The sequence below is a fragment of the Porites lutea genome, chromosome 4 (assembly GCF_958299795.1).
Source record: "Porites lutea chromosome 4, jaPorLute2.1, whole genome shotgun sequence".
Lineage (NCBI taxonomy): Eukaryota > Metazoa > Cnidaria > Anthozoa > Scleractinia > Poritidae > Porites > Porites lutea.
Window position 1 is genome coordinate 38,180,389 of NC_133204.1, and position 27,610 is coordinate 38,207,998.

At 39.4% G+C, this 27,610-nt stretch overlaps 3 protein-coding genes across 3 annotated transcripts; all 3 read right to left on the reverse strand.

The window, feature by feature from the left end:
- Positions 1-3,385: 3,385 nt before the first annotated feature.
- LOC140933506 (E3 ubiquitin-protein ligase TRIM71-like) lies at positions 3,386-7,000 on the reverse strand. The gene is made up of 2 exons (XM_073383090.1): positions 6,663-7,000; positions 3,386-5,407 (listed from the first exon to the last, which is right to left on the reverse strand). The coding sequence occupies exons 1-2, from the start codon at positions 6,973-6,975 to the stop codon at positions 3,648-3,650; spliced, it is 2,073 nt and encodes a 690-aa protein (XP_073239191.1). The 5' UTR covers positions 6,976-7,000; the 3' UTR covers positions 3,386-3,647.
- A 188-nt stretch (positions 7,001-7,188) lies between these two features.
- LOC140934633 (E3 ubiquitin-protein ligase DZIP3-like) lies at positions 7,189-9,527 on the reverse strand. Its single transcript, XM_073384227.1, has 2 exons — positions 9,327-9,527; positions 7,189-7,719 (listed from the first exon to the last, which is right to left on the reverse strand). Exon 2 carries the CDS (start codon positions 7,696-7,698, stop codon positions 7,189-7,191), a length of 510 nt encoding a protein of 169 aa, XP_073240328.1. The 5' UTR covers positions 7,699-7,719; positions 9,327-9,527.
- A 3,743-nt stretch (positions 9,528-13,270) lies between these two features.
- LOC140934634 (uncharacterized) lies at positions 13,271-25,960 on the reverse strand. The gene is made up of 4 exons (XM_073384228.1): positions 25,833-25,960; positions 19,851-20,376; positions 19,080-19,347; positions 13,271-13,398 (listed from the first exon to the last, which is right to left on the reverse strand). Exons 2-4 carry the CDS (start codon positions 20,349-20,351, stop codon positions 13,271-13,273), a joined length of 897 nt encoding a protein of 298 aa, XP_073240329.1. The 5' UTR covers positions 20,352-20,376; positions 25,833-25,960.
- Positions 25,961-27,610: the final 1,650 nt, after the last annotated feature.

Sequence of the window (27,610 nt, forward strand, 5' to 3'; positions counted from 1 at the left end):
TGTGGTATAATTATTATCAGCGCTACTTTGACCGTTGTGGCGGCTTACTAGAACACTCCCGCTAAAGGGTACACTTAACGTAAAAAAATTCTTACTGGACAATTGTTTTTACATCTTTCACAGCTAGTTCTGCTTTTAAAATGGCATTTGTTTTCCTGTGAGAAGTTTAAAAGCACTGCTACATCTAAGAAAAAATGTAGAAAATAGACCTCTTTCTTCATGGCGGCCTATTAATATGTTCTCCCGGGGGGTAGTTGGGTTAATTTTTGGTCGGTATGTGCCGCTGGCCTCTCAAAGCTCCTACCCCATTATAGTCTATTCTGTGGCCAATTATAGACCCCATCTTAAGGCGCTTTCCAGTTGTCAGAGCTGACCGGCCAAACCATTCCCAACCCAATGAGAATTTCCATTTTAATCAAATGTCTCCAGCCAGATCAGTCAAATCCTAAGTAGAAATGGTTGTTCAGCACAAACTCTTGGAAAAAGCGTATTTCATAATCAAAGCGACTGGTCGGGCAATGGTCCGGCCGGCCAGTTCTGACAAATGGAAAGCACCCTTAGTCACGTTTCGGCAAATATGTAATTTTCGCGATCCAAACTTAGTCACTTTCTATTTTTATGAACTGAACCATTTTTAAGATTGAATGAAGACCACGTTACTTTTCATCTACAGTACAAACATTCTCGTACGTTTGCTAACCGTAAATAAGAACTGTCTTATCCCCAAAAATCGGAAAATGTGCGACCTCATTCTAGTAACTCTATTGAAAATGCGACCCCATCATAGTCAATCCAATCGTGAAAATGCGACCTCATCCAGGGGCACATCCCCATTAGCCTCTTATAAGGAAGTATCCTTCGAGTATGTTCTAGAACTCTTTTGTGTTTTGCACATGCTAACGAGGTCAGGAAGGCTGAGTATAACAATATAAAAGAATGTATTACTGCGCTTTTCACAAACATGCGAACTCTTAAGTTCAAAAGCCGCCTTCACAATTGCGTTTTTCATTATAATGATGCAAAGTCTATTTGTCAGCGACGTTTTCATGGACGTTGCCGTTGCCGGATCGTAAGGTCCCTTTTGAAGACAGAAGGGGTGAAATTTTTACTATTCACTGTGTAGGTGCGTATGATAGAAAGCGGGTAAGAGTCAATAGAAACTAAACAGCAAATTCAATTATAGTTCGGTCGGATTGAGCTTTAGTCAAATTGCTGCAATGATCAGTTATTTAGAAACAATGTTTTGGGGCGGTGAAGGAAAATTAAAAGAAATGTGGTGGCGGTGCTGGTGACAGAAAAGAAATGTGATGGTGTCGATCGAGGAAGGAAAACTAATGAAAACGTGATGGTGGAAGGAAAACATCGAGGCTTTTTTTAAAAAATGAACACCAACCGCTTCCAGAAACTCAAACTATCATGACTCACCCTATGGGCAAGGTTGGAAATGTCGTCACCCTATGTGTGCTATGGTATACTCCTTGCTGTACTCATTAACCTCGACCTCAACAAGACTACAATGATCAAGCACATGAGGTCTGCTACGCGAGCCCCAACTCCCATAGACGTACGGTAAATAACTATTTACTGTACAATATAGGAGTGAACATACCGTACACGGCCGCTTGTAAGCCTGCCCACTTGTAAGCCCCCAAAGTTATAAGCCCATCTGCTTGTAGACAAAAACATACATCCGTTTATGAGTCCTTCCCCCGGGTATCAGCTCCCCCCTCCAAATGTATGGAAAAGAATAGCTTGTTTCGAAGCGCTCTTTCTATTCCGGTTAAAAGACCCCTCGGATATAAGCCACTCCATTTGAACAGGAGCACCCAACGACTATTTTCTGTAAAATATCTCATTTGGAGAGGAAAAAATTGCCTAGAATTTTCTATAGCTGTAGGGAGGCTAAAAATTTCTAGACGGCCGTTCATTCATGTACAATTTTCGAACCTTATCTAATAAATTCCTACCATTTTCTTAAGTATTGTTTTTCGCATAACAGGTTAAGTTATTTTTCGTAAAGAAAGGAAACTTAAAATTTCCGGATTCAAAAATGCAACGGAGAGAGAAATCAGAAAAATTCTTAAATTTCGTAACTCTTAACATTGCATCTGAATTTTCGGGAAAATAATAATCAAGCCCGTTTTAATTTCGAAAAGACTCAATTTGCCCTAGGATGACCGAACAGATACAAATTTTATAGCGCCGCTTAGAACGCATTTCTATAGATCTAAAAGTACTCTGGATAGCCTAAAAAGTGTTTTCAATGTATGTAGGACGAAAACGTCGTTGGGTGCCCTTGTTATACAAGGGCACCCAACGTCAATTTTCGGAAAATATCTGTTCGGAAGACGATTTGAGATCTAGAATTTTCGGAACATTTGTTGTAAAATTTCTTGCTTGCTTGCCTCTCCTAGGGTTTTCAAACATCTAAAAAATGGTCTAATTGCTCATTTTTAACGAAGTTTTACCCTAAAAAGGTCACCTAGAATTTTTATTTATTAAATTTATATAACACCATTTGGCCAGCTGCTGATAATGATCCCTGAAATTTTCGAAAAGGTAAGTTTTGATCCCTACAATTTTCGGATCCACAGACTTTCAGCTAGGAAATCCGAACAGCTGAAAAATTTTTAGGGGATAAAAATATGCCTATATCTACCGTTTAAAAACTAAACTACGTTTGACAATGTTATGTTTAAGTGGTTTTGAACTATATTCTAGTTAGGTGCCCCCGTTATAAGCCCTCCTAGAACCCCTTACGAAGATGTATAATCCCAGGGCTTATACTCGGAAGTCTACGGTATTCACATGTCACGAGGCGTTTTTGTCAGGAAATCGCAAACCAACCCTGAGTATCAGCCTCACAGCAAATTCCTTTTTATTACGATAGGATTACGATAGGATTATACTGATTATTATATTGATTATACTGATTATACTTATTTTTATTACGATAGGATTATACTGTTACTCTGATTTTTGTAATGACCGGTTAATTACTCCTTAATTTTGGCGCGAAATTTCAGCGTTTATGCTACTACATGATAAATTTCTGCAATTTGATTGGCTTAGAGCAGTGGTATTTCGGCTTAATTTGAAATAACTACATGTGAAAATTACAAACCCTTTGTGGGTAGTAGTATAAACAAATAATAGCATGATTTGTACGTGATATTTGGCGTAACAATTTCGAAATATCACTCGTGGTATTTATGCCAAATATCACTACAAATCATGCTATTACCTATGCTAATTTGTAATTACAAAATTGCCATGGCCACCTTCCGTACGTCTCAGTGTCAAGATGGCGACGAAGTTTTAAAATGCCGTGAATGGAGATGTCAGGGCACAAAAAGACGCTTTAGAAAACCTGGACACACAAGAGAACACCAAGAAGGGTTCTAACAGGTATTTTGCCGTAAAAGTCTGAAAAATTCTGAACCTTATAAGCCAAATTTAGGGTCTAAACATTTGAGAGAGTGGAGTTCTCGATCGATACGATCCAGGATAAACATGTCAAAAATCCAAGATTGCTAACGTAATTCGTCACCCATGATATTAATAGGTAATCAAATGGTATCCTCGTGAAATTAGGGAATAATTTCACTCGTCACCATTTGATTACATATACTAATACTGTTTGTCGATCACTGGAAAACATGCACACAGCTGTTTTCTAAATCAGTAACAAATAGCTGACCATTGTTTGAAACGGCTACAGAACAAGGACCAGTAAGCCCAGTGTCAATTGAATTGACAAACTGTCCTTCAAGAGTAAAAATCATAAGCCTTGCTGTATCACGATCACACACCACTAGGTTATTGAACCTGTCAATTGCAAGGCCAACAGGACACTTCAGCTGTCTTTCACCAGGGTCTGGAGTGCCGACACTGCTTGGAAACTCACGATCCTTGCTGAAAACTTTAACATTACCTGCCTCATGATACGAAACAAAAAACTTATTTTGGCAACACACAGCATAGCATGGAGTTTCACGGTCAGGATCAGTGATTGTGAGTAAAAGCTGTGTGCCGTCAGAGGACAGTACCTTGACTGTATCGTCATACCAGTCACACACCATCATACGCCCATCGCCTGCAATTGTCAGGCAGTGTGGTGTCTTAATGAGTTTGTTGGCGACAAGTTTTACAAATTTATAGCTTTTATCGAAACAAAAAATTTTATCAGACGCAGTAACTATTAATTCACTTGACTTGCTGAATGCTACCGATGTGGGTTTATTAAGTTGGTTGGTGCTAATATCTCCCATATACTTTCCTTCTGAACTAAATAGCTGTACCCCATTCATCAAATCGGCCACCGCAACGTTCTTTGAATTGTCATCTATTGCAATACAAATGGGCCAATAAAGTACAGGCTGTCCTCGTCTTTCCCCAATTGAACCAAAAGAAAAATGATACTTGTAATGATGTGCAGTGACATGAACACGCCATGGATTACCGGGTAGGAGCTCACCGTTTACCCCAATCAGTACGTCGTGTTGTCCAACACAAACGGGTGTGTAAGTGACATGAAATGCACCATCCACTCCCCGGGCGATGAAATGATTCAATTCCTTTCCTGATGGAGATTGTACTTGTACATGAATCTGATCCATATCGTCATAGCACCAGTTTCCATCAAAATCTTTTGTCGTAATCTTAATTGTTGCTTCGTTTCCCAAGTTGCCATTTTTCAGCCCTGTTCCTTCAATCATCGACTGCTCAGGATTTGTGTTACTTACTACAACTCGACCGACAGCAGTAACTGCGCTTCTCACATTTTTTATATGCTCTTCATTTATCTGGTATCTGACATGCGATGGCTTATAAATGTATAGTTTCTCTGCATTTAAAAGACCTCTGCACCGTGCAATAAGAACATGATGCACTTGCAAAATTTCGACGCTTTTCCTTCTCAGTAAGATGCCTTCGCACCACTCGACCTGTTTTTGCAACTGATTCATAGAAATTTGGAAATGTTCCAGTTGTGCTGCGTGCTCTCTTTGTTCTTTTTCTTCAAATACATCTAATCTGGTTATCATAGCTGTCTCATGTTCTTCTAAAAGTCGAATGAGTTCTCCAACAGAAGTCATTACTTTATTTCGTGCCGTAGCTATCCTCTCTCTACTCTCTTTCAAGGATTCCTTTGTTTTTTCTGCACGCTCCTTGTAATTATCAAGTTCTCTCTTCATATCTTGCAAAATATCCTCGATATCGACTTTGTGCTGTTCTGCAGCTTGGTAGATATCCACAGTGGTGTGATGATTGTGGCGAGTTTGTCTACACTTGTCGCAAATACATACTTTGCATTTTTTACAGTATAACGTCAAAAGTTCATTCTCGTGATATTTTTCTCTGCACACCGACGAAGTGTCCACTATCCTTTTCGTTTTTTGCTTGTTACCTTAAGAAAAAAAAGAAATTCAATATATTGACTGGAGGCAGAAACTCATAAGGGGTTGATTCAACCCCTTATGAGTTTCTGCTGGAAGTTAATCATACAAAATGAACACACCCCGGAACAGACTCAACGTACCCTATGTACTTTCAAATTGATTAACGTGCATTTTAACACAACTGAAACGGAAAGTAAACTACAAGTCTGAGACGTTTGTTATATTTTGGAGGAGTATGTATCCTCGAAGATTTTTATACCGTCTTTTACCAAAACGCTGTCAAGACCTTAAAAAAAACTGAAAAATAAGATATCAGAGTTAGCCCGTAAGGGTATTGCTGACCGACAAGTGGAACCAGGTAAGGGAAATCAGATTCCGGAATCCGGGGGAATTTTGCTCGTGGAATCCGGAGTACAACTCAAGGAATCCAGAATCCGAGACTTTCTTGGATTCCATTATATGGGACGAGACAAGTTTGTTTCACCGTTGATCGTGAGTTGTCTCATATCACGTTCATGTTCCCAATGTCAACATCAAAGAGAAGCAAGTTTCTTTAAACTTAAAAATCCAACTCAAAACACAGGTTATGACGAAATTCCACCTAGAGTGCTAAAGCTGGCAAGTAACGTCTTGGCACTGTCGCCAACGAACATTTTCAACTTGTCCATACAGACCATGCCAGCAACTGGGCCGAAAAATGAAAAAGGGACTACGGGTGGTCATTCAGAAGAAGGATAACCACAGGAAAGAAGTTAAAAACGACACACATATTAAAATTATTACCGCAGCAAACAACGTTTCTGAACAGTTGCTAAGCAACCAAGTAAAGCAGTTCACGGAGCCTTACTTGGGTGTACAAAAGTCTAACAACTTTTACCGTGATTGTCGCAGTTGTGAAACTATACCTCGATCAAACTTGGAGCCATATATAGCTATAACTATGCTGAAATCGAAAGTTAAGTGCAACCTGTGCCGTCCACTATATCATATATATAGACTCAGACTCAGAAATTCTGGCGACTACATTCCACGTTTCAACACTACCACCTCTGGGAAACGTAGTTTAAACTATTTAGTGTAAACAATTGGCAAGTTAAAAGGAAAATCAGAAACTTAGACCTAGATGTTTTTTCATTATTTTGAAACAAATCAATTTTATATCTTAGACATTTTTCATTTGTAAGCTTCTGATGGTTGATTTCACGGTTTTCTTGGAGTTTTAGCTTCTAGACCTTTTAAGAACAAAAAGCCTTATTTACGTACCTTCACTACTGGCTGGAATCATGGTTGACGCTACAAAGTCATCAAGCTTCTTTGTGAGGTTTTTTACTTCGGAACCAATTTCTTTTACATCGTTGCTAACTTCTTTTATGCTTGTGTCACATTCTTTGATGTTAGTACCAATCTCTTTTACTTCGCTGCCAACTTTTTTTACGTCTACGCCAAATTCTTTTATGTTAGTTCCAATTTCTTCTACGTTGGTGCCAAGTTCTTTCAATTCATGTTTTATGTTATCTTCATCATTTTTCCACTGATGAAGGAGGTCTTTGTAATGGTGCTCCATATCAGGATCCATGCAGCAAAATTCCAAGTTGTCAATAGCGACCTTAATATAGAACGGAGAACATATATATCACTGCATTTATGTAAAATAATAATTAATAATACTTGTGCATAAAAAACAACAACAACAACACAGCTGTAAAAACAAACACAAAAATTAGAAGAAAGCATTAGGAGGAAGTGTGGTACATAAGGAAAAGACCGACAGAATATTGATATTTTGAATCTATTTTACCTTGTATGTAGCTCCTCCTAGCCGTACTAGAGTGTCTCGGATTTCCTTCCAGTGTGTGTTAAACGTCGCGTCATCAATAGAAGCGTGCTCAGCATGAGCGTACACTGTATTCCTGAAGTATTTGACTCGTGCAATGTCCGCCTCACGGCTCAGGTCTGTGGCAGCGGGGAGCACGTCCCATCCGGTTACCGGAGGAGCCAGACCGCAGATGTTGCGTAGTAAAGTCATCAGTAGAGTGATGTCAAAATGTTTTGACGAGACGAAAGTAGAAATGGCTGGGAAAAGTTTTCCCCATTGAGTCGCATTGATGATTCTTCTCGATCTCAAAGACTTTAATGAAGGATGACTGGCTGCCAAGATCGTGTGAAGAGTTGGTGGTGTGCAGATGGCATCAAAGCAATCCCTGAGGGCACAAGTTCCCAAATCGACAAGAACACAGCATAACCTGGCATAATTAGTTGTTTCTTTTGTAGTTGGAGTTGCAGGTGTAGCAGAAGCCATGGAAACAAATGACTTTAACTCCTAGTCAACACAAGATAGAATGTTACGTCACTTCTTCCCCAATATTTTTTTAATGACAGTAGTGATTACACAGTGTCAATAATCCTGCGAGTAAGGGTGAATTTCCACTGTAGCGTAATTATTACTTGCGTACGCGCAAAAAAATTACGTATGTAAATAAAGTAGAGGCAACGTATGAAAGGCCGCGCATGGCCGTTTCATCCTCGGAGACCCAGGGGAAGCTAGTCGGGACGATAGAATGCTCGTGGTGTTACAGTAAACTTTCACCACGACCATTCTATCGTCCCGACTAGCCTCCCGTGGGTCTCCGAGGATGGGCCGTTTTAGAGGTCAAGAAATACTCGGCTGGCTGAGAAAGAGGGTTTGTAGTCCTACATCCCAGTCAGCTGAAGACTCCTGAATACAGTAGCACCTCAATAACTCGAATTCCCAGCTAACTCGAACTAAATTTCCTTTCCCTTGATCAAAACTTAACTGAAATTTACCCCGATAACTCTAATTCCCCGCTAACTCGAACTGTTTTTCGTTTCCCTTCAGAGTTCGATTTACCGTAGTTCTACTGTATTTTTTCCTTCTCAGTGGGTTCCAGTCCTCTCTCCTAGTTATTCACTTCCGCTGTTGTCCAATGCACATAACCCAGGGTAATGGCACGCTCCACTTTCAAGATGGGTGCGGCGTAAATTCCTTCCGTTCGATCTCATGTGTGAACAGAAGCCCTAACCGCAATGTTTTTCGTGCCGGCTAAAGAGCTATCCAGAATAGTAAGAACATCGTTTTTTCCTCATGCAAATTCTTATATTTAGAAGGTTATGCAACAGTGCCGATGCTCATGCATATTTTTCGGGCTTGGACCTCCTGTGTCTAGACTGCGAGCAGTCTCTTATTTTTCTTTGCAAAGTTACTGCTATATAAGCGCACGAGCGGCGAAGCCGCTTGCCGCGATTCTCGTCTCGTCTCAATCCCTAAATTTGCAATCCCGCTGGATTAGATAAGAACTAGACGGATTTTAAGAGAAAGGCGGACTGCAAGCAGTCTATACTGTGTCGTGACAAAAGAGGAACTGTGTATAAACTGAAATACAAGCAGCCCTGCTTTAGTCTTTGACCTTAGCAAAGCCAGCACGATTTTCCGTACATGCTAGTTGTCATAGATTCGACTACCATAAGCAAGATTAAATGTGCTTCTTAATCATGAGCAACACACAAACTCCAAGTTTTGATTTCTCGTAGCTCTATATCAAACACGGAATGACACTGAAAGTTTATACGCTACCTTCTCTGGTTTCCCACGATAATATGGTATAAACAATCCATCATAAATTATCAACAAAACTTATTGTTATCAGAGAATTAAGGCAATATTTCCTCTGATTTCGCTTCTGTAATGACAGGGTGAGAACAAATCCAGTATCAACAGTATTCTCTAAAGCTAAAATATTACCCTGATTACCAAGCGACTGAATCACCGATCACCATCTAGATTTCTGCTTTTACAAGTTAAGTTCTCCCTTATTCGCTTTTTGCTTTCTTCTCGAAGAGTTTCGATGAAGTTTATAAATAAAAAGTACTGTTAGAGTTTTTTGATCAAAGGGAGATTTAAAGACGTACCTGAGCGTTCAATATTCTGGACTGTTCAGTTGTTACACTTAAATTGCACACGCAAACAGGAAGTGAGCATGATTTGTAGTATCAGTGATTCTTTTTCATCTTGCTCTTTGGCTCAGAACCAGTTAAATCTTCGTCGATCACAACAGTAAAGACAGTGCTGGACACCAGTAAATATCCTATTAGCAGAAGGATCAAAATGAGCTGTTTTAACCGTTGAGTCTTCAGTGAAGACCAGCCATCGGCAATTAATAGGAATTTGCAATTCGAGCAAAAACCTTGCTATCTGGGGGGCCCTGGGAGCGACGGGGAAAAGGGGGTTTTAAGTCACACACTGCAGCAAAACTACTATACGGGGTGGGTGAGGGGATGAGGAAATAAAGACGACGTAGGGGACGTCTGGGCCAATCTCTTTCCCACTCCTCTCTTCTTCTTAAAGCGAGTGAGAGAAACGAGAAGGACTAAGGACGGCAACTCTCGACGACACAAGGTCTGATATTTTCGGTTTGAAACCCGGCACAAACTTTCAAAAGGAGCTAAAAAAGAAAATGTCAAATATCAAATAGTGAAAAAAAGGCTTTTTCGCCCCGTTGATGGTTGCTTTGCAAACCAAAATATTGGGCAAATACACTTAAATAGTACCATTGAGACCATTTGATTGTTCTTTAGATTTATTCTCTCTCAATCTCCTGTTCGCAAGGATCAGTTTACTGTTTTTGTACATCAGTATATAAATTCAGCCAGTATACCTACACAGCCTATATGGCCCATATATGGGATCCCCCTAAAAGGGGTGGGTATTAATGAAGCAGCAGTGTGTTTTCCAAAAATTCGTTTTGTGTCATTCTTCAACATTATCTAGAAGCATCTCCTAGAAAGCTTTACCTGTCTATGTTTGCTTGATAAAACTGAAATGCCTGTATACAGTATACAACAGCACATTTTACTCTATTTCCAAATATGAACTTAACCTACATGTACATCAATTTGAAGAAGACAAAGCCACAAAAGGTTTGTTCAGCAATAATGGATATGACTACGATAGAATAGGACTAAACTGGAAAAAAGGTAACAGGGACTCAGAGATTTCAGTTTGTTTGTTGTTTATCTACTAATTATGTCAGGGGTTCACAGAAGACGTCAAAATGTGTACATCAGTGACACACTCTCCTGCGGCTCGTGTGCCACTTTTTTTTGTTCTTACCACATTGTGACGCCATCTATTATGTACTACTGAACAGACGCACGGCAACATGGCATCTATTTGTTAAGTATACAGCGTTTTCACTCACGTGGCCAGCATCTGATTATGTTTTAGTAATAGTAAAATACATGTATACTTCACGGAAAGTAAAACATGACGTCAAATTTGTCCTAAAACTGTCAAAAGCTGACAAAAACTGAAAGAGGTATATTTGTTATCTGTAAGTCGAACCTATTTATATTATCTAATAATGGAAAGAAAATCTAGAATCACGCCTCCTACCACTAGATTCGCACATTTGGCCAAGTTTGAGTACTTTTCCTTTCCTTTGTCTCCTTTTTTCTCTCTTAATTTTTAGACGCTGCTTATTTTTTTAGGCTTCTTGGCTTGCACCAAGTTGTTTCAATTTTTCCTCCACTTTCTTTCCAAGGGTCCGTTCATTATTTACAGTATAAACTGAGTATAAACTGAGTGATTTCTCGGACGCTCATTGGTTCTGTTAGAGATTTACCGAATATAAAACGAATAAAGGGGTTAGTTTCTAAAAAGACTTATACTGCGTGACACAAAATCTTGGTTTGTCAATAAGGGAAACAGATCATGAAACAAACCCACTCGAACATAATAAGAGGCTATGTAGTCTAAGTAGATCAGAAAATTACGTAATGATGGCACAATTTTTTTTTCTCTGTCGCCTGCGATTTTCCACATTGTTCATGACAAAGTCGCAGACCATTCACATGACGTAATATTTTTCCATCTTTGAAGTGAAACCACTAACCGCAGTTCTACTGGAGTTTTGAAGAGCTCGTCGTAATTACTATGGTCTACGCAAGGACAGACCACGGGAAATTGTTGTCTATTTGGTAAACTGACCAAAAGTCTAGCAAAATTCTTTGGGACACACTCCAGGGTTCTGCTGGATACGGCTGATTAGATCCTAATTTTTATACCAAGATATCCCTTGACCTGGAAAAGCCATTCACCCTGGCTTAAAGAGTGATCTCTTTTTCTCGCGCCTTCAAACAATTCCTATCGCTCCTTTAATGACTTCAAATAGTGAAAGATGTTTTTGTTAAAACTTGGTTCCTCACTGGAAAAGGTGAAGACACATTTTGTTCACATCAGTCACCAACAGCTTACCAGCTTCTGACACAACAATAAAATGAGGCTCACTAAGTCCAGTGTTTTCTCCTTCTATTGCGTTTAGATATTTTCCTTCAAGGGTAAACACCAGTAGCCTTGCTTTTTGACTGTCACACACCACCAGATTATTGAACCGGTCGATTGCAAGACCAACAGGAGACTTGAGTTGTCCTTCACCGGACTCGGAGTTACCGATATTGTACAAGAAAACGCCATCCTTGCTGAAAACCTTAACACCTGTCTTAGAAGAAACAAAAAACATGTCCTGATGGCACAGTGCATAACGTGAGTTGGCATCATCAGGATCATTGATGGTTAGTAGCAATTGTGAGCCATCAGAGGACAAGACCTTGACTTTATCGTATTCACACACCATCATGCGTCCATCACGTGCAATGTTCACGGACTTTGGTTTCTGCAGATGTTTGTTGGCAACATGTTTCACAAATTTGTTTCTTTCATTCAAACGAAACAACTTTTCAGAAGCAATAACCACAATCTCACTAAACTTGGTGAATGCTACTGATGTAGGTTTAGTTAGTTGTTTCAGAGTATGTAGCTTTTGGAAACGCGGCTCCTCCCAGTCAAAATAAATACTATACAGCATTACCCTATTTTCATAATAGGCTACTGCAATCATGCCAGACCGGACATTTATTGCAATAGAACAGGGACACCCAATTTCATCTCTTCTTTTCAGCATATTCTTAATTAATGAAGGTTCGGAGGAACCACAATATCTATAACGATGTGGAGTCACAAAAACACGCCATGGACTACCAGTCAGCGGTTCTCCGTTAACCGTAATTCTCACGTCATGTTCACCAACACAATCTGGTGTGTAATTGACGCTAAATTCGCCACCTTTTCCGGGTGAAATCTTGTGGCTCAGCTCTTCCCCTAAAGAAGACTGAACTTTGACGAGAATTTGATCATCTTTATTGGAGCAATGGTTACCATCCAAATCTATTGTTGTTATTTTAAATTTCGCTTCCCTTCCGACCTCACCTTTCTGTAAGCCTGTTCCTTCAGCCACCGACTGCAAAGGATTTGTGCTACTTGTAACAATGCCACCCACTGCCTCGACTGCACCTCTGAAATTTTCCTTATGCCCTTCATTAATTCTGTATCTGACATGCGCTGGTTTGTAAATGTTCAGTTTTTCTGCATTTAAAAGACCTCTGCACCGTCCGATAAGTGCATGATGTGCTTGAAGAATTTCAACGCATTTTTTCCTCTGTAAGATACTTTCGCACCCCTCGACCTGTGCTTGTAACTGAGTCATAGAAATTTCAAAATGCTCTTGTTGCGCTGGATGCTCTCTTTGATATTTTCCTTCAATGTTTTCTAACTTAGTTATCGTTGTTTTTTCGTATTCTCGTAAAAATCGGATGAGTTCTTCAACAGATGTCATTACTTGATTGCGTGCTGTAGCAATACACTCTCTACTTCTGTTGAAGAATTCCTGTGTTCTTTCCGCTTCTTCTTTGTGATCAGCAATTTTTCTCTTCATTTCCTGTACAATCTCTTCAATTTCGACTTTGTGTTGTTCTGCGGCTTGATGGATATCCACCATCGTGTGATGACTGTGACGTGTCTATTCACACTTGTTACAAATACACACTTTACATTGTATACAAAAAGAGGACAAAAGCTCATTCTCGTGAAATTTCTCTCTGCACACCAAAGAGGTATCCACGATCTCATTAATTTCTGGCCCATTACCTTACGGAAAAAGAAACAAAATTAGGTTAGTTAATGGCACAAAGGAACATACCAAACGAAGTACCTGCTTGAGACAGTGTAAAGGGAACTACGAGTTTAATAACCAAAAGTCCGCACCGAGACTTGGGCCCTGTTCGCTCTACGCAACATTTTGTTTGTTTTGCAAAAAATTATACTTTAATAACTAAAATTTTCTCTAGTGTTACCAACTTTCAAAGATGCCGTCTAGAACTTGAAGTTTGGAGGGCTACAATTTTTTGTAGGCGAAAATTTCCTTTATTCCTTGACAACTGTATATCCTTAGTCGGGTCATCTTAGCGGAGCTCGACGTGGGCACAGGAAAACCAATGTTTACTTTCACACTTTCCAACTACTTTGGGAGCCTTGGAGGAAACTGATTGTACCTCAATATTGTGATCAATTGACAGTTGTCAAAACAAGGTATCCGCTTACCAGTATCACGGGCTCAGGTGTCGACCAATCGAGGTCGAGTAATTTTTTGAAGTTATCCGCTGACAAGTTATTGGTTTTCAAATGATCGCAGGCTCAGGTTTATTTTTTAAAAATTTATATAAAGTATGTTGTGTTCATGTCATGAACGCGAAAATTCAGCCAGTTATTTAAAAATACAGGCGGGAAACACCTTTTCTTACCCAGGTCACGCGTTGGTCACGCTCTACGCCCAATTTTTATGCTCTGATTGGTCAAAATTTGACAGGTGAGTTCATGTGGAAAATTTATGCAGCGCTTGAAACTTGTTCAGTTTGACAGCTGAAGCTGACGGAGTTATTTGTCGACTTGTGATGTTTTTAACTGTCTTTTTCCACTGGATGTACAAAATGAAATACAACTGCTATCAAGAGTCTTCTGTTATTCATGGCTAGTTTGTTTATTGCTTTTTTGGTTGAGAGATGCGTCGCTTGTCAAAGTCAGAAATCCCATTTTGGATGGCATCGTTGTCGTTTTTCACCTTGCTTGATGCGTATTAAAGAGGATTCAAAATTCTCAAGCGATTCTGGCGTTACTCGATAGCTTTCAGGAGCTGCATCTCGAATGGTAAGCCTGAGTAATTATTGTATTTGATTTTTGTTTTTTTATATCTAATTTCATGTAGCCGAGCACAGTTTATGCGGCAAGTTTATGCACGTTTGTAAGATGTGAGACAATAATCCGACCTATTATCAGGTTTGATATAAGGTTACAGAACTTTAGCCTTTAGATATATTTTCTCACCGCAAATAGAAAGAAAACGTTCCGAAGAATATTTAGTAACAATCAATAAAAGAAATATAATTCGGTGAAACATTTACAGAGACAACAATTTTCATACTGATGAAAGATTTTGACCGACAGGTCAAATGTGACGTTTTCGTAGTTTCCATGGTAACATGAACGATTGAATACATCCTTAAAATTTTCCTTTTGCCCTTTTGACATAAAATTCGCTCATTAGATTTTGCTATAAACTTGCACACAGCTTACTATGATTAATCATTACCATTTGAAATTTATTTGACCAAATTTTAACAGACGGGTTTTTAGATAATCAATAATACTAGGGTATCTAAAAGATAGTAATGCTGCGGCACATTCTGTTGATACTGGCATTAGTTAGGCAGTGGGACTTAAAAGAATCGAAAATGACATTGAATGTCCTATTTACATGTTGGAAAGTACTAGAATAATTATTACTATCAGTCTATACAAAGAACTCGTGGGAACGTTGATTAGAAAATGATCAAGTGGTTATCAACTCTGGTTTCCCGCGGTAAATTGTAGGAAATGATAGAAATTCAGATTGTTTATCCATATATTTAATATACGGTGTACTATCTTTTCTCTGGAAACACGATACTTTTCTTGCTGTTTATTGCACTTTATTAAGTAACAGTTATTTAGCTGTATATTTATAGACAACAACACAAAAAACGGGAAAAAAAAGAAAGAAGGAAAAAAAGAGTACGGTATGACTCGAACCCGGCACCATCGGCTCGACGCGACTACACCTCACCACAACACCACAGAGACTGATTATGAAAACGCATACTCCATGGTAATGAATGAATGAAAGAACATAATTATGCTTTTCAAAACGCCGATACACGTCCTCGTCTGCAACGTAGGACACAAAACATATGTTTTGTTATCTCGACTTCCGCTATTATTTTGAAGCGAATGGTCAAAATCACACCCATTTTCGGCTCATACAGGTTCTTAAGAATAGCATGGCATGACATTTTCTCACTTGCACATCACCTTCTAGCAAGCTGGAATTTATATATCCCCGTGTTGCGGAGTCCAAGAGCAAATACTCATCTTCTCGTCAGGTTTAACACCTGGACGAGTCAAAGGCTCTTGAATTGAAATCCAATACCCAAGTTAACCCTCGTACTCATCTGAAAGACTCCTGCGTGTCTTAAATTTGGTAAGACCTCTAACCGTGCTGTAGAAAATTTGCTACAAAGAAAACTCTGAGTCTGGGCAGCGAACGATGCGAACTTCCCCGTGTTTTTATTTGAGTTGTTCGTAGCGCAATGCACTCTGGTTAAATGCAATGCATTGTGGTAAAAAGTGTGGTTAAATGCAATGCATTGTGGTAAAAAGTGATGAATTCGAGAACTCGTCGCCCCTTATATATTTCCCTTAAATCCTGATTATGTTGCTGCTCGCTCCCTACGGTCGCTCCGCAGCAATGATTTTACTGTAATTATTAAATGTGTCACAAAATCCGTCTGTTCAACTTCCATTTTAAAGTTCTTATTATTGAAAGTACGATAAAAGTAATAATTCTGCCAAATATCACAAAATTTTAATGAGTAGATTTTGAGAAATTGTCTTCTGTGTACCATTGCTTTTTTCGCCGCCATGTTTGTTTGTCGAATTTAAAACACGCACCGTCAAGCGAGTTACCGCTGACCACCCGCTAAACTGTCTTCAGCCACCTTAGACATAGCATTGTTGAACGTATTTTAGTAAATCCAACTAGTGTTCTATTACCAATGCTGCGTTCTGATTGGCTGAGCTACTACTAGGCTATATGTCATAGCTCACTAGTAGCGAAAAGCGCCGGCTTTGAAAACCAAAACAATGGCGGCTTATCGCGTTTTGCTAGCTAAAGTTGTTTTGTCTCGATATTTTTGACCAGCTAGTTGGATTTTACTAAAACAATTATTCCTCTCGCCCTCATGGCGTCTGAGTCAATAGCCCATTCGGCCTTCGGCCTCATGGGCTATTGACTCAGAGCCCATTCGGGCTCGAGGAATAATTGTTAATTAGTATTTAAACAGTAGATATAGGCGTATTTTTATCACCGCCAAATTTTTCATCTGTTCGGATTTCCTAGCTGAAAGTCTAGTGATACGAAAATTATAGGGATCAAGACTTACCTTTTCGAAAATTTCGGCCAGAAAAAAGGCTCCCGAAAATTCTACGTGACTATTTTAGGGTAAAAATCCGTTAAAAATGGGCAATTATAGCATTTTTTAGATGTTCGAAAATCCTAGGAGAAGCAGGCAAGCAAGAAATTTTACATTAAATTTTCCGAAAATTCTTGATCTCAAATCGTCTTCCGAAGAGATATTTTCCAAAAATTGTCGTTAGGTGCCCTTGTTTTAATCGCTGTGCCGTTTTTTTTCAGTCGTTCATGAACATCGCTTGCGGGAGTTAACTCAAAATGTCGCGCGTATCAAACGCTTTTTAAGATTACACATCGTTTTAAAACCCTTAAATAAAAAAATAAACATGATAAATTCTTTATTATGATGAAGCGCAACTCTATTAATGTTCATTGCAAATTTGGTGCCCGTCAAAGGTGAGAACTGGCTGACCGTATAGGTGATTTTGGAAATTTTTTGAACGGTTTCGCTAAAAGCCCACGATTGATCGTCTTGAATATTGACTGAGTGAAATTTGTCTTGAAAAATTGTGAAATACTGCATTCTGTCCAAGGTCTGTATGATAAATAGTACTGTTTCACCTCACATGTGATGTATACAAAGTATAAAAGGTCGGTTCACGCCCCCGGATTTGTTGGGAAGATTTTGTAAAGTAAACTTGTCGAAAGCAAAAAATTCGGCCTGATTTGTTTTCCAGGCCTAATTTACTGTGATCAAGAGCCATTATGGCTTTGGAATGTGATCGAAGATGATTGCTATTTTTTAGGTGTACACATATGGCTATCAACTCGATGTAAGACGTTTCACTCTAAAATCAGTTAGCCTTTCCCTCAAAAGTCACATGAATTTGCCCTTAAGTTAACTGATTTGTGGATTACAAGTTTATTGTTTGATTTAAATTATAATTTTATAAATGAGAGCTTCGCTTTAAGCCCTGGCTAAATCTATGTATAATTTCACGATCAGATGCGAAAAAGGTTGCAAAAGCAAAAAAATGGTGATTGCGAAATTTTCAAACTTTCTCCAAACGCCACACTATATTTTTTGTCGTAGTACAAACAGGGCCTTATCTCCGTAAGAATTAACACCACGTCTTGCATATTTTCACAATTAAACTCGTACCCATAAACGCGCTCACACAAGTACCGCGTTGAAGGGTTAACGAAGCTCAGAGAGCTAACACAAACTTCCTGGCCCCCGAGCCAAATCACATTAACTAGAAATACGTTTAACGCAATCTCTCGCCAGGCGGTAAAGGGGCAGCGGTATGAATAAATTAACACCAGCAAAGTTTTTGCGTCGTTTTAAAGTACATACAAACTGGGACGACGCAAGCATTTCGCTGGCACAAGTTCAAGATGCCTGTAAATGTCCTTTCGTCTCACTGGTTTAAACGTGGCGCCTTTGTAGCACGCCCTTACAAGCCGTCTCAGCAATCTTAAAGGCAATGTTACTCTGAACGATTGCAACGACGATTTGTAAGTCAACAAAGCGTTTCAATGATGTAACAAGTCCAACAATGTTGCAACCACTCGAAACAATTTCGCAAAAATGTTGCAACGCTATGTTACATTAAAAATCGTCGTTGCAAATTGTTCCTTGTAACATCACCTTAAACGCTTGGTATATGGTAACCTTACCTGTTTACTCCTCTGTCCTTCTGATTTTCCTCCGGATCTCAGGACGATTTGATTGAAACAACTATCTTTATTGCCGTTGGCTGTGAGCATCTCACGGAAGTGTTTTCAAAGTCAACCCGGTTATCGCAGATCTGTGCTAGCTGAGAGCTGCTTATTAGTAGAGAGCTTTAGATGCTAAGACGAGTACGACTACGAGTACGAGATTTCCTCAATATTAAGTAGTGCTCGCGTGTGAACCAGCGTCATTTTGGCGGGAAAACTTGGTAGCCGTCGTCATTCTAGTACGAGTTTTCGCGTGAATGTCGTCGTGGCGAAAACAAGATATCAAATGGTTAGAAGTTTTATCATTTTGCGATCGGGAGAGCGCGTAACCTCCTTCACTAAAGATAACAATGCTAACTTTTCCAGTGAAAAATAATAAAATGAAGCTCTCCGGGAAGTCTATATTTTAAAAGGTGCGAAAAAACTTCAAGTCAAATCTCGTACTCGTAATCGTCCTCGTCCTCGAATCCAAAGGTCTCTAGTAACTTAAACTCAAGACAATTTTAAAACGCAAGAGCTTTACTTTTTTTGCCCCAGTTGACGTTTTCCTCAGTGTTTGCCGAAATAGTCCGCGTTGTGAGAGTGTCTATTAGTATATACTTACTTTTATCGTTGATTTCGCTGACAGGAGTCACAGTTGATGTCACAAAGTCTTCAAGCTTCTTTGTGAGGTTTTTAACATCTGTGCCAATTTCTTTTACGTCCGTTCCCACTTCTTTTATGACTGTTCCAAATTCTTTGACGTCGGTGGCAACTTCTTTCAATTCATCTTTTATGTTATCTTCATCATTTTTCCACTGATCAAGGAGATCTTTGTAGTGATGCTCCGTACTGGGATCCATACTACAAAATTCCAGGTTGTCAATAGCGACCTTGAAATAGAACGGATAAACATGTTAGATTTCACTGTGTACTAGTGTATCAGTGTATTTAACAGTTAATCTCTGAGTCAATAGCCCATGGAAGGCCTCATGGGCTATTGACTCAGAGGCCATGAGGGCGAGAGGAATAATTGTTTTAGTAAAATCCAACTAGTTGGTCAAAACGCTATTCAACCGCCGTTGTTTTGGTTTTCAAAGCCGGCGCTTTTCGCTACTAGTGGGCTATAACATATAGCCTAGTCGTGGCTCAACCAATCAGAACACAGCACTGATAATAGACCACTAGTTGGATTTTACTGATAAGTATAATCCCTCCTACGTATTAAAATCAGCATACACATTCTCCACGCTGTTGTCCATACATTTTCTATGGTTCTGATAAGAACAATTTGTATGAAGCTCTGTTTTGACTACCTGCCGATCTTTCTGTTCTATTAAACCGTAGTGAAAATGTAAGGCAATAACAATGGTAGGTGACTTTAGCGAATGATTACCTCGTAAGTAACTCCTCCCAGCCTTACTAGAGTGTCTCGGACTTCCTTCCAGTGTGTGTCGAATGTTGCATCATCAACAGAAGCGTGCTCAGCGTGGGCGTACACTGTATTCCTGAAGTACTTGACTCGTGCAATGTCTGCTTCACGGCTGAAGTCTGTGGCGGCAGGAAGGGCGTCCCAGCCAGTAACTGAGGCAGCCAGGCCACAGATGTTTCTTAAAAGAATCATCAGCAAAGTGATATCGAAATCTGTTGAAGCCACTGAAGAAGGGACTACAGGAAAGAGTTTTCCCCATTGCATAGCATTGATGATCCTACTTGATCTCAGAGACTGCAAAGTGGGTTGACTAGCTGCTAAGAGCGTGTGAAGAGATCGCGGGGTGTACATGGCAACAAAGCAATCCCTGAGGGCAAAAGTGCCCACATCGACGAGAAGACGGCATAACCTGGCATAATTAGTTGTTTCTTTTGTAGAGGTAGTTGCAGGTGAAGCAGAAGCCATGGACACAAAGGACTTTTATTAGTTTCTAGTCAATGGAAACAAATGAGTTTTATTAGTTTCTAGTCAACTCAGGAACAGAATAGAGTTGCTACGCTCACATTCGCTGCCAAAGCATCAACACTCGCGGTCGAATTCCGACTGTTTTCTAGGACGTGTATATACCTTACAAGTATCTCGATGGTTGCGTCATCATTATTCACGAGGTTGTCAAGTGCGATTCTACTTGATGAAACAGTCCTTAACTCTGACGACTTGATTCTTAAAGTGATTTAAGTTATTGATTCTTAAAAGAAAAGAGCCTTTACTTAAGGCACTAGTTACAAAAATTAAAGAGGTCTTCATACATTCATGTTACTATTTTAATATTACTGCGAAAAGCCAGTCTGCATGAGATGTACAGTCACACAGTTTGTACCTGAAAGTGTTGGACTTTGCCCCTTTCGTGGTTCTTACGTGGGGGAATTCGAATAGACCTCTTTAGCTTGTACGTTTTTTCCTAATACAGGTCATGTGATAATACTCTAGGGAACCGTTTCTTTCAAATTTCGTCTCATTCACGTGCACATCTACGCATAATTTATGAAAAGACAATGGTTCAAGTTCCCTTGGGACTTGGGACTTCTTTTGAGAAAACAAAAAATACAAACTAAAGAGGTTTACTATCACAGTAATCCAGTAAGCAGGATTATAAAAATAACTCATGCACACAATTTGCACGTGAAGATGTTGGACTTTGTTCCTTTTGAAATTCGTACGTAAAAGAACGCAAATTGTTTACTCGAAAATTTGCTAAAACGATTTTAAGAAATCGCTTCTGCTTCACAACATCTGGGATTAAATTATGCTTCATGCAACGTTAAGGTTGATGGCCAAACATTTATTTCCTTCCAAACCAATTTAATCCTGTAAACAAGCTTTATTCTCTCGCTTACAAAGCTCAACAGACCTTTTTCGTACCGGCAAAAAAAAACATGAATTAGGTGGGGAACATGATACATGCTTGCTGCTTTAGTGTTATTATAGTTATGGAAATGTATTTTATTTTATTAGTACAGATGCGTAACTTAAGGTGGCTCGATACAGTTTTTTAGGGTCAATACCTCCCAAGATTGAGCCTAAACTACGTCGCCATAAACAAAGATTTGGAAAAATTGCCACCACAGTAGATCAAAATTTGTTATGATCAGGGTTCCAATGACATCGGAGTTGTCATAAAAACGAAATGACGCTATCACCTATTTTACTTGCAGCAGTATTTGTCTTCACTGCGAATTATTTTATTTTTTTACATTTTTCTCTCTCTCAATCAAACGTGAAGCATGCATTCATAAGTAAATATTTCTGGCGTCATTTCACACTTAAGGATCTTTGTCGCCGTTGTGAAGATGTTCCATGAACACACATTATTTACTTTATCCAAGCTTTAGAAAATACGGGGAAAAGGAGGATTCAATTTTTAATACACAAAAGTTGGCGGACCGAAAAAGTAATCGGCAAAAAGTCTCAGTCTGTATTGTTAGCTCTTCTTTCCTTTTTATTTGGGCGTGGCCCTAATAGAGCAATCGAAACGGTTTGTTTTGACGCAAATGTGCAATATGCGAACGTCTTGTACAAGGTAAGAGGCATGTGGGAAAGAAAGCTCTGCTAGCACGGCACTTTATCAAACTTTTACGATCTCAAAAGTTAATCTGAATCTTCAGTATTTTTACCTCATCGAAATTGGGAAGTCTGAAGTCCAGGGATGAAATCTATCAAAAATATTTGGAATATTAACGTCGGGTTTCGGGTCACAATAAGATCACAAGCAACGAACCTTGAAACACAGAAACTCATAAAACGGATCGAAATCCACCAATCATAAATCACAGTCAATGACTTTTTGAACCTGTTGAAGTAAACTTTTGTTTCCTAAGAGGTCCGCTAAGATGACTGGCGTCGGACATTTTTTTGACGAGAGGATCGAAATGCACCAATCATAGAAAGACAGTTTTAATTGCATGTTACAAATGCACATACTGTTCGCGGTAGGCCCACACTAACAAATGACACCGAGCGTTTTCGGAATGGGCTGGTCCACGAACTCAAAGAAAAACAAACGAGAGGCCGTGGTTACGCTTTCGCTGGCTAATATTCTGTAGGGGCGGCAATATTCGAACAGACTTCGAAGGCATTTCAAATCTCTTATACATTCTTTAACCAAGACTAGAATTTTAAAAAAGGGAGACAATTTTAGCTTCCCACTCGGACGTTCTTTGCCTCGTCACGCAGGGGAAAGGAACGCGTGACGAAGCCCTAAGCCTGGCAGGGATGTAATTTTGGCGCAGTATGCCAGTTTGTCACGAAAGACGCCAAACCAATGTACCCCCATTATGGGGTTCTTGTACAATCCTGGATTACTGTGTGATAACTGAATTCCGTCACGTACGAACCAAGAAAGGGGCCAAGACTAACACTTTCACGTGCAAACTACATGACTGTATATCTTATGCAGAATGGCTTTTTACAGTAATTATTGCAAGTTGAATGTGTGAAGGCATCTTTAGTTTTGTAACTAGTGCCTTAAGCCAAGGCTCTTTTCTTTTAAAAATCAATAACTTATATCACTTTCAAAATCAAGTCGTCAGAGTTAAAGACTGTTTCATTGAGTAGAATCGCACGTGACAACCTCGTGAATAATGATGATGCAACCATCTACAAAAATGACGAAAATCGGGGCATTTCTTAGCTATTTGGTATTCGACGAGCTTCATTATCTTAAGTTTCCATGAAGAAACCTTCGAGTCTTTCCTTTAAGCAACGTTTGGTGAGTTGATATTCATAGGACTTCAACAATTTGCTTATTTTGCAGGGAAAGACAAAGAAAAGTGAATCTATAATATGAAGATCGACCTAGCTGTGCGCAGCGGTTCGCAAAAAGTCTTAAAAAAAGTCTCTTTAGGATTAAAATAGTAGATTGTTGATACGATTACACTGAAGCATTCAAAATAGCTCATGTACGTTAAATGTGCCTATGTTTCTTACTGTTAGTACACCCACACACACGTTGTGAATGGTTTGGCTTATTACCAAGAGTTTAACAATATTTTTGCTCTCAGTTGTCGAGCGCCAAAGAAGATGTCACACAAAATTCAACTTCAAAGTTCGCAATATGTACACCTTTAAGCTCATATATATCCTCATTCCCATATAGACTGAATATTGTACTAATTTATGCATGGATTTGATTTCCAGCAATACACATGTCCCTTCACTATGACTGTTACCATACATATCTCTAGCATGAGAATCAAATACTTTATACCCCCCACCCTCAATGCCGTAGATAGCAGCACAAATAATTCCCACCGTTAAAATGAATGAGTGGTAGTTCACAGTTAAGAGTGTTTCAAATGCCGACCCAGTGGCATATGGTGTATTTTTCCGAATACCCTTCCATGCAAAAACTCTCACGTGTTTTCTGTAACATAGATTTCATTTTCTTCATCGGCAGTCTGCTATTCGCACGACCGCATCGAGAGAATTGACTAACCCTATTGAAACCAACGGAATTGTAAGTTCCTTAATAAATAAATTTCCCATGCACGACGAGATCTAAATTCAACTTCTTTTACTTCCTCTACAACACAATTCTGCTTCTATACAATAGAGTCATTGCGTCTTCCTGTCACCTCACTGCCATCAAAACACTCTTAATTGTGGAACAAAACTTGCTGATAACGCAAAATCCTGACGCCGAGCATCGCGCATGTACTGCGTTACATAAAACACAACGCGTAATACAAAAACAAGTACATAAACAGTCACTCGGCCAAACAAAATTGAAAGGTCAAGAAGAATTGTTAAAGCTATCACAGTAGTTACAAAAGAAGCGTGACTCCCTTTTGGTTTCAATTGTTGACAATCGTCTCTTCCTTCATCGGAACACATATATATTAACACATGCAGCCTCTTGTCTTCCGCACTGTGAATATCCAAATCACTTTTGTCACACTGACTACCAGCTATACAAATCTTTCGACTCTCAAACTTGATACACATTCCTCTCTTCAAACTCTTATCCATTTCACACGTATACTTTTGATATTCCGATTGTCATTTCGTCTATGAGTATTTGATGCCACTTGACAATTTCGTTTGTTTTTCTTTGAGTTCGCGGACCAGCCCATTCCAAAAACGCTCGGTGTCATCTTTTAGTGTGGGCCTACCACGAACAGTGTGTGCATTTGTAAGTTTAAGGCACTACGATAACACACTTTAACAATATATTGACAAGTTCCTCGCAACGTCGCCAAATTTTATCGAAACTGCTTCTTCCTGCCGCTTTGAAGAATTTCGGATCAAACGACATCAAAAACAGCATTTGACCTCTTAGGAAACATGCCATTAAAATTGTCTTTCTTTGATTGGTGCATTTCGATCCCCTCGTCAAAAAAATGTCAGACGCCAATCATCTTAGCGGACCTCTTAGGAAACAGAAGTTTACTTCAACGGGTTCAAAAGGTCATGGTTTCTGATTTGTGATCGGTGGATTTCGATCCGTTTTGTGAGTTTCTGTGTTTCAAGGTTCGTTTCTTGTGATCGTAATGACGATTAACAGCAGCGAAAAAACGTAACTGTGAAGGCGGCTGTTGAGCTTCAGCGTTTGCGTGTTTTTGAAAAGCCCAATGACCTGCACCAAAAGAGTACGTACTGCAATAGTTTACCCAGCAAAACCATCAACGTGACCACACATTGTTTGATTCATAAATCTTATCTTATAAATCCCCACGTAATTGATATTTTTTTCAGAACAGCCGTACTACGGAAATTATTCGACATTAGATTTTCATACAAACATTGTAATTTTTCACGCGTTTGCCTACTCGTCAAGATGACGTCGAAAACCGTGACAAGGTCTATAGATTAAAGCCGGGGCAACCAAGCGCGGTGAATTCTCGCGTGCTGCGTGGGAATTTGTAGCCTTCCACGCAGACGTTCTTAGGGGTTCGTCTTGCGTTCGTGCCCCCCTAATCGCGTCGATTGAGTTCGATCGAGGTTCGGTAATCTAAGTCACCGAAAAGTTCCAGTTCGATTATGTTCGATTACCGAACCAATCGAACAACAATCCGACCGATTAGGTTCGATTGTGCTCGATTGAGTTTTGGTTCGGTTTCGTTCGATTGACTATGCCGGGGATGAATAAAATAAATCCAAACCATCTATTAAACAAACGTTTTCTGTATCCTCAGAACTTAGACATGTACAATATTTCCTTCTATTTTGCTGTAATTTACGAAAGAACAATAACAAATCCGCCATTCTATAATAATTTGTTTCTCGTGAACTAGTAGACGCGACGGATCACACCGCATGATCTACGAACATGCTTCTACTTGACTCGCCTTATGTCTTTCACCACCGGTTTTATTTCTGGAAAAAGCCCTCATCGAATCAGAAATAAATCTTCGCCGAAGAGAATTTAAAGGAACGAAAGGAACGTACCTCTGCGTTTGATATTCCGGTCTTCTTGTTAGACTTGTCCTGTTAAATTCTACAGTCAAACAGGAAGTGTTTTGCCGTGTTACTGATTGTCTTGATTCTTCTTGTTCTTGAATACCGACCAGTTAAATCTCCATTGATTGCAAGACAGACTCCATGTTGTATACCATTAGTTAGTCTCTTGGTAGAAGGATTAATATAAGCTGTTTGCCTCTCAAAACAATGAATTTTTAGCCCATGAAACGAGCACTACCTTCCAAATGCAAAGTATTATTTGAAAGCAATGTGCAATGTGAACTCCAAGCTGTAAGTCACGTGATTTCCTAATTCCCTATTTTCCAATTCCCCATAATACACTCTGTCTGCCCCCCAAATTTTGCATAAACCATTGTTTTTAAATGCTCCTGGGAGTATTGCATTTTCCCAAGGGCATTTTAAGACAATAACTTATGCAAAATTTGGGGGGCAGACAGAGTGTATTATGGGGAATTGGAAAATAGTCAATGGCAAATCAACAAAACTAAGCGGGTGGGTGAGGGGAAGAGACTGCTTGAACCAACCTGTTTCCCGTGGGTTGCTCACCATTTACAAAAGCAAACATGTCGGTTTACGGTTTGGGCAAATGGTAAGCAAAATTCAGTACTTTTAGATTTCTTCCCGGAATTTGTACAAATCAGTTCCATTTACCGAAAAGCGGCCGCAAAGGCCGGAAACTGGTATCGAAGATGGCTTTGAAGAAAGTTAGCACTCTTCTCCATAATGCAAACTAAAAAAATTCAACAAAGGAAATGCATCCCAAGGACATGACTTTAAGACCAATCATAAGAAAGGCCGTCGCCTCTAAATTCAACAAGTTCTTTGCAACCATTGGATGTCGCATCACCAAGAAGTTGCGTTCTGTATCGAGGGATGCCTGGAAGAAGTACGAAACTGTTAGCCAAGCCGATGGTGAAAATCTATGCGAACTTTGATGGGTCAGTTCCAAGGTTGTTTCGAAGATCTTGCATTCGTTGGAAGTCAACAAGGCAGCTGGACTGGACACCGGCAAAATTATTGAGAGATGCTGAACAGGGGCACCCAATAATGTTTTCTGTAAAATGTCTGTTCGGAAAAGCAAAAATTTGCTAGAATTTTCTATATCTTGAAGAAGGCTTGGAATTTCTAGATGACCGTTCTGATTCATGTAGAATTTTCAAAGCTTATCTAAATTTTTCGCATTTCACTCCACAGATTAAGGTTTCGTAGAAAAAGGAAACCTAACATTTTCGGATTCGAGAATTTGATGGAGAGAGGAATCAGAAAAATTCTGGTTTTCTTAAAACTTTAAATTGCATCTAAAATTCTCGGAAAAATAATGCTGAAACCCTTGTAATTTCGAAAAGACTCAAGTTGCCCTAAGATGACCGAACAGAAACCAATTTTTTATAGCGCCGCTTAGAATGCATTTCTAGAGATCCAAAAGTACGCTGGATAGCCTAAAAAGTGTTTTTTTATGCATTTAGGAGGAAACCGTCGTTGGGTACCCCTGGCTGAAGTGGAGCTTGCTCCCTTAATAACATATCTCATTGATAAATCGATCAAAGGTGGTACTGTTCGTGCCTTGTGGAAGGTCGCCGGTCTAACTTCTTTGAAAAAGCTGAAGATAATCTTTTGTTGGAAAACTATTGGCCTAATTCTGTGTTGCCAGCACTAAGCAAAGTATTGGAAAGAGTGGTACGGTACACACACAAATGATCGCTTACTTAGATCACTTAGGCTTGTGATACAAAACATTAGTACGG